Source organism: Lathyrus oleraceus, chromosome 1 (assembly GCF_024323335.1).
Source record: "Lathyrus oleraceus cultivar Zhongwan6 chromosome 1, CAAS_Psat_ZW6_1.0, whole genome shotgun sequence".
Taxonomy (NCBI): domain Eukaryota; kingdom Viridiplantae; phylum Streptophyta; class Magnoliopsida; order Fabales; family Fabaceae; genus Lathyrus; species Lathyrus oleraceus.
Window position 1 is genome coordinate 254,416,139 of NC_066579.1, and position 7,495 is coordinate 254,423,633.

At 36.7% G+C, this 7,495-nt stretch overlaps 1 protein-coding gene across 2 annotated transcripts; it reads right to left on the reverse strand.

Moving 5' to 3' along the window:
* Positions 1–1,333: 1,333 nt before the first annotated feature.
* On the reverse strand, positions 1,334–7,176 carry LOC127129824 (homeobox-leucine zipper protein ROC6). 2 transcript variants are annotated; one of them, XM_051058952.1, is made up of 10 exons: positions 6,913–7,176; positions 6,694–6,786; positions 5,529–5,749; positions 5,232–5,349; positions 3,488–4,174; positions 3,215–3,316; positions 2,929–3,141; positions 2,609–2,780; positions 2,092–2,459; positions 1,334–1,941 (listed from the first exon to the last, which is right to left on the reverse strand). In XM_051058952.1, the coding sequence occupies exons 3-10, from the start codon at positions 5,738–5,740 to the stop codon at positions 1,549–1,551; spliced, it is 2,265 nt and encodes a 754-aa protein (XP_050914909.1). In that variant the 5' UTR covers positions 5,741–5,749; positions 6,694–6,786; positions 6,913–7,176; the 3' UTR covers positions 1,334–1,548. The 2 variants fall into 2 exon arrangements, with proteins under 2 accessions (XP_050914909.1, XP_050914904.1); XM_051058947.1 differs by lacking the exons at positions 6,694–6,786; positions 6,913–7,176 and adding an exon at positions 5,862–5,980.
* Between the last annotated feature and the right edge of the window lie 319 nt (positions 7,177–7,495).

Consider the following 7,495-nt stretch of genomic DNA (forward strand, 5'->3'; position numbering starts at 1 on the left):
ACGGTTAGTATTGGGTTCTACTTTGCTTCAAGAGGTAATTCGAAATTTTTATCTTATATCTGATTTATAATTAATAATTTAATTAAGATCCATTTATCGGGATTATTCCGTTAAAAGTTAAATCCCTTCAATTACTTCCGAATTCACCTGGCCCTCCATGTCTAAGGATATTAAGTTGTTTGTATCTTCGTGTTTGATTTGTCAGGAATCTAATTCTTCCAATACTGCTATGACAGGATTAGTTCAACCTCTCATTATTCCATCCCATGTTTGGGAAGTCTCATTATTCCATCCCATGTTTGGGAAGATGTGTCTATGGACATTATTACTTCAAATGGCTTTACTGTCATCATGGTTGTTGTTGCCTCCTTCAAATGGCTTTACTGTCATCATGGTTGTTGTTGAAAGATTATCCAAATATAGTCATTTTTTCACCCTTGAAGGCCGACTTTACCATTCTTATAGTACCATTCTTATAGTAATTGAGTCTTTTCTCCACCATATTGTGAAGTTGCATGAGTTACCAAGTAGTTTGGTGTCTCATCATGATAAGGTTTTCACGAGTGCATTATGGAAAAAATTTAAATTAAGTGATATAAGTTTAGCCATGAGTTTCTCCTACCACCCTCAGTCTGGCTGTCAAACTAAGGCAGTTAACAAGTGCTTGGAGATGTACTTAAGGTGTTTTGCTGGTCAGCTCCCACATAAATGATCTCAACTACTTCCCTGGTCCGAGTTTTGGAATAACTCGTCCTATCAATGTAGCATTGGCATGACTCCATTTTAGGAAGTATATGGTAGAGATCCCCCTATGCTGATCAAGTATGATACTGTTGTAGCTAGCCCTCCCCCTTTTTACAGCAGTGTGAGATATGATTCTAGTGAAACTCCAACCATATAAACAAAATCAAAAACTTGGTCCTAGATATTTCGGACCTTTCCTTATAAACATTTGGTCTTTCACATTGTTAATCTGAAGCTTTGTAAGGGTGACCATTCTCTCCAATATATGCCACTACCTCTACTTACTAATGATATTGGACCTATTTTAAACCCGAAACACATCTTAGCCACTACAATTCTGTTACCGTAGGGTAAGGAAGTGAAGCAAGTTCTTGTAAAGTGGCTTAACTTGTCTGCAGCTGAGGCTACTTGGAAGAATCTTTCAAGTGATAGACAAAATCTCATTGCAACAAATTGTTATCAACTAGAAAGCTTTGTAGAAACTAAAGCAATGCTGAACAAAGTCCAAATTCTCCTGTTTCAAGAAATTACTTCTACCTCTAGTTAATAATATGTCCATTGGAACAAAATAAATTTTAATCACACAATCTTAACCAAATTATTCGAATATAATATAAACACATTCAATATAAGCAACAAAGTCATGCAATATTATTCACTTTACCTACAAGCAAAGTAAAACATAAACAACATAAAATCCCCTAGACATCCAAAATATTAGAAAAAATAACCAAATATTTCAAGAAATAAAAAGGGTATATTCTTATTCTTATTCTTATTTATTACTATCAAAACTACTCTTCATCATGCAACTCCAAGAGCATCTTTGACCTTCTCAATGGTGCCTGCGATGAGCGAATTAACAGTATCAACCGTCTCCTTTGTCATCTTGCCTGTCTGAGGGTTCTTCAGCAACATTTGTAATCCAACTGTCAGCAAGCATCCGCTGTTGTCATTCTCTCCGCCGAAGTTGCCGCTTCCATCACTTGAACCTCCGACAATATTGTTGCTGTTTGAGTGGCCATCTGGAAGAATTGAAAAGCCAGAAGGCAGAAGAGCAACAAATGAAGAATCTCCACCGCCCATCACCACGTTCAAGGATTGCAAACTGACTGGAGAATACACGATCATCGAGCCAGAGCTATCAGTCCATGAATCTTGTAGGTATAGCATATCCTCATTTCCATTACCAACAGCCTAGAAAAAAATGTTAAATGTAAGAATGTATATAAGCCTCGCCATGCAAGTCCTAAAGTGTCGATTAAACGCGGTACTAATAGAAAGGTACAAACACTAAGCATTTCAAATGGTTGTTCATAAAGAACATAATGGTAAAAGAGAACTTACATTACTGGCACGGAGGATAGAAACGGAATTTCCAAGAGCTTGACCTTTAGCAATGTGAACCATCTCCTGCATGGTTTCACCATTGGACAGAGAATCCCACTCGCTTCTCAACCGTGCCTCAATGAGGAAATCAAACACCCTTTGGCGTGACACCGGCATCCAAACAGAAGTTGAAGCACTTAGCACAATGCATTCAACAGGGCCATCCATATGTTTCCGAGACATGATTTTCATGTCACTGTTTCCTATATTACCAATATGAAGGACATCCCAATTGCAAGCCGACGAAAGACAAATTCCAGACAAGAAGTAATCAGACATCCGCTGTGCGAGCTTCAACATGCTTTTCTTTCCTGCTGGGCTTACGGCTGCAAATAAAAATCATTTCCGTCAAAATTGAAATTAATATTGCCGTGTTAAGCTATGTAGCACTAACAATTCAGATAGAAGACGAGGCTGGTGTCTATCATGTGTCAGTGCCTGACAGTGGCACGAAATGACACATAGTGCAATATACCTGTGGGGTCTTCGGTTGGTGCAGCAGACATGACGATTGCAAGTGATTCACACTGCCTCTGGAGAGTTGCAACCCATCTATGAGCACCAAACGCGATGCCAGAATTAACCAATGGCCGGAAGTTTTGGTGGACGACACTCTCATCGTATTGAGAGTGATCAACCAAAGTAATCTGCAATAGTTCAATTTACGGATATACAAAGGCGAATCACAAGATAGTTAGCTGATTATTGATTTTTTAATATGATAACAAACTTAATAAAATCATATTTAAAACCATAGGAAAATCAATGTTTGAAATGATTTAGATAAGCACTTACCTGGCATAAACCATTGGGCATATCCTGCAAAATGCATCCAGAAGGAAGTCTCCTGCAGCTCATGAAAGGGCTTCCATTGGCAGCATTACGGCCGATGTCGATCGAAACATCAACCACAACCCAGACACCTTCGGCATGCTTCTTGGAATACCTTAGGAAGGTATATTGTCGCACAGGGACTAATGGAGAAGGCAATTGAAGCTCAGCTTGCATCTGAAAATCATAATGAATCCTAATTAGTTCCATCCAAATAAAGCAGCATTGAGTAAAATGAAGAGAAACGTACCACTTGCATAAATCCATTTCTGCTTCCATCCGTTCCATTAGATATAACTTCCAAGGTATGCGCTCGAGCAATCATACACGGAAACATCTCTGACCAACGATCCTATTAAGTATTGAAACAAACACTAAATAAATATATAATACTCGAGAGTCGGGACCATATGAGCATCATGGACAATCACAAGAAACATAACCACTTTAAATTCTTGATCAGGAAATTTTCAAATAAAATCAGTAAAACTTCATCTAAGATTAAGAAAGTTGTGCGACATACCACATCCAGCATTGTTTCCACAAGGTCTGCACTGCTGATGATTAACACTCCAATTTCTCTTGAAGCTTCAGTTACAAAACCATTTGGTTTTGGATCGTTAAAGGGAGAACCAATCCTGGAGTACTCCTCATGATTAAGTACTTCCTTCGTGCCATCTGAAACCTTAATCCAGAGAGAGGAATCAGGCTGAGACATCTTGATCAGTTCGTCCATAGCAGCATATGCAAGTTCAAGAAGCATAGATCTCTCCTGATGAGCATCATTTCCCATCATTCCCATCGGTGTTCGAGATCCAGGATATGGGGGTGGAGTTCCCATAACCCCGTCTCCCATATCAAATCCCATCGGAAGTGACATGTTGAAATTGCTTGAACCAACAATGCCGTTCCTTCCCATGCCAAACTCAAGACCCGAATTCTGAGTCTGCATAGTCATGGAGGCCAGTGCCGAGAGTGGGCGGCCGAGAAACTTGTTGGACAAGGTACAGACTCGGCCCAACTCCTCCTTCAACCGAGCATTCTCAATTCTTATCTGGTGTTCCTCCATTGAAATTTGTCCTGGAATTGCTGGACCGCCGCAGTTGCTGCATGTTGGATTTGCCATCGCGTCTTTCATCAAACTGTTCTCCGCCCGGAGCTTCTCATTTTCCTGCCTCAGAAGCATGTTCTCATGGCGTTCCAATTGTGTCTGATTCAAAACAAATGAAATTCGTTTAGTACAGTATATATCAACAAGTGACAGAGAGATTCATAAATCTTAAGTTATAGAAGTAATATGTAATATAACATAGATATTAATTTTGATACACTATCAATGTAAAACGGTTTACACAGTTCAACCAATCACATGAAGATTAAAGTATATACGATTTAAGTCTAAAAATAATGGTCCTGCAGTTATGATTGGTTGACAATGACAATGCCATAATGTACAAAATCTTTACATTGTCGTGTGTAATTTAAGTCGAAAGAAAAATGGTTCTGCGGTTATTATTGGTTGATACAAATGACGGACAAGGAACAAAATCTTTACATTGACGTATCCGATTTAAGTAGAAACAATAATGGTTCTGCGGTTATGATTGGTTGACACAATGACAGACAAGGTACAAAATCTTTCGATTGTCGTATACGATAAGTCGAAACAATAATGGTTCTATGGTTATGATTGGTTGACAATGACAATGACAGACAAGGTACAGAATCTTTACATTGTCGTATACGATTTAAATCAAAACAATAATGCTTGTGCGTTTATGATTGGTTGACACAATGACAGACAAGGTACAAAATCTTTCCATTGTCGTATACGATTTAAGTCGAAACAATAATGGTTCTGCAGTTATGATTGGTTGGACACAATGACAGACAAGGTACAAAATCTTTACATTGTCGTATACGATTTAAATCGAAACAATAATGGTTGTGCGGTTGTGATCGGTTGGACACAATGACATACAAGGTACAAAATCTTTCCATTTCGTATACGATTTAAGTCGAAACAATAATGGTTGATTAGTTGGAAACAATGACAGACAAGGTACAAAATCTTTACATTGTCGTATACGATTTAAGTCAAATCAATAATGGTCCTGCGGTTATGATTGATTGACAATGACAATGTACAAAATCTTTACATTGTCGTATACGACTTAAATCAATGTAAAATCCGTAGATCTGTCACAAATACCAATTGCACCAACAAACTAACACAATTGCACAAATACTAATGCATTCAATTTTACCTTCATCTGAGTTCGCCGGTTCTGAAACCAGAACTTCACTTGCTTGATCTCCAAGCCGAGCTTCCTGCTAAGATCAGATCTTTGCTTCTCATCGGGGTGAGGACACTCCTTGAAGAAGCTAAAAACAATCAAGAACAAAAACCATCATTAAAATCGTCGCCAACAAATCCAAGTTAAAAGCTTTTCACATCAATGACTTAATTACACGAATCACAGACAGATTCACCGATCCGATGAGTAACAAAACCATCGATAACAAATCACATATTTGATGAAAAAGCTTGCGTATAACCATACTTTTCGAGCTCCTGAATTTGTTGAGGACTGTGTCGATGATATTTCTTCTTCTTGCTCCGTGGCTGATCATCGCCAGCATCGAGTTCATCGCCAGAGCCGCCGTCAAAGTTGTCACTTCCCGACCTGCTTTCGTACTCGTCTTCCCTCATCCTCCCTATCAAACCAGCCTCAAAACTCTCTCCAATCAAACCCATCTGACCATTCCTTTCCATTCTCCTTTGCTACATAAAACACAGATCACATTCAGAATCATTAGAAACAATCAAAAAACAACAAAATATAAAAAACATTACAAAGAGAGCAAGATCGAAACCAAAGAGGCTTGAAGCATACATTGATCAAAGACAAGCTAGAGATTGAAAATGGATGAGCAATGAAGTTCTATCAGCCTAAAAACAAACCCTCAAACTCAAACACTAGAGCTCTATTTATACCAAATAAAAAAACAAAAAAACACAAAGTTCATGCACCTTTTTCTAAACTATGCTTACTTGTTAAGGTTATTTTCTAAACAAGTCACCCTCTCAATTTCCCAAGGCACTTTTAGTTTTGGATTCTTCTACTCAAGGTTTGACCTTTTAAACTATATTGAGTAAAATACTCATAAAGTCTTAAAAAAACTATAAATTATACATTATAATATAACAATTATAATATATTATAAAAAACACAGTTTTTGCCATGTCAACGTTACATGCATGCCTCTTATCTTTTTCTAGAAATTTGAAGTGTTTTTTTTTCATTGCAAATGTAAGGATAGGAACAAGACAAGAAAACCCCTTTTTCTGCTCTAAAGTTAACATTAACACATGTTTCTCTTATTCAATCCTGACAAATAATAAGAAAATAGAAGTGTCACCCAAGTTTCTTTTTCCTATTTTTATCAATAATTTGTCAGCATTAAAAAAAATATTCAAAGAAGGAAAAAAAACACAAAAGGGTCCCTACAAAATCCACTCCATCAAAAATCAGATACTAACACACAACAACATAGAAATTTTGGATTCTTTTCAAATAAATTGTAGCAAATCAAAACATTAATGTCACCCTTTTAACCTTAGTTTACCCTTAGAAAACAAAAAGAACCGAGACTAAGAAAAAGAACAATCATGATAACATGGTAGTAATTCGAAAACATAGGTACGATGAGAATAAAAAAAGATACCTTTTACTTGGACACTGCAAGAAAGTTGTATTTTTTAAGAAAAAACAATGTTCAGATCCTTCTCCAAACACAGTAACACTGTCTCTCTGGGATCTGTAGAAGAGAAACAGACAGAGAAAACATGTTAATAAAACAAAGAAACTAAAATTGTTGTTTATTCAAGAAAAACTATCATGTTTATGTTTGGATAAAATAGTAACAATAACATAGCTGACTTACAAAGACTGTCCAAGGTTGTAATCAGAAAGTCAAATTGTTTCAAGTTTTTTCAACTTTCAAATTATTTTTCAATTTCTCTAAAACTAATGGGTTTTATATAAGAAAAATAATTGACCCTTTTGATTAAAGCCCAAAACCCATTCCGAAAAAATAATCTTTTTTTTCTTTTTTCTCTACAATCACAAAGGCATGCAGTTTCTCTCTATATATCGTATATAGAATAAGTGTTTCTCTCTCTAATATTCCAACACTTGATTTCGTCAGATTTGTCAAATATATAGGATAGGAAAAAATTGAGACGTGTAGGGGCCACTCTGACAAGGACAGTGATCGTGATGTCTGTTCCACTTTCGCGGCGCGTGATCACGCGCCAGGAATGTCGTTTTTATTTATTTTATATGTAATCGGATTCTTAAGATTGTGTTTTTGTTGGCTGTGATTCGGTGTATGCTGGGGCATGATTAGTATCGTAAACACCTCAATCAAAATTTTCTTTTATTTATTTATTTTTTGGTCAAAACGTCAATCAAAATTTTCTACATTTAGGAAAAAGGGATTTTCTTGGGTGAATGAATCTTTGATT

Coding starts and splice junctions, on each gene's coding strand:
- LOC127129824 (XM_051058952.1), bottom strand. CDS start 5,740: ATGGAAAGGAATGGTCAGATGGGTTTGATTGGAGAGAGTTTTGAGGCT. Junction 3,142..3,214: donor GAAATGGATTTATGCAAGTG/GTACGTTTCTCT, acceptor TATGATTTTCAG/ATGCAAGCTGAGCTTCAATT. Junction 2,460..2,608: donor ACCAACCGAAGACCCCACAG/GTATATTGCACT, acceptor TTTTATTTGCAG/CCGTAAGCCCAGCAGGAAAG.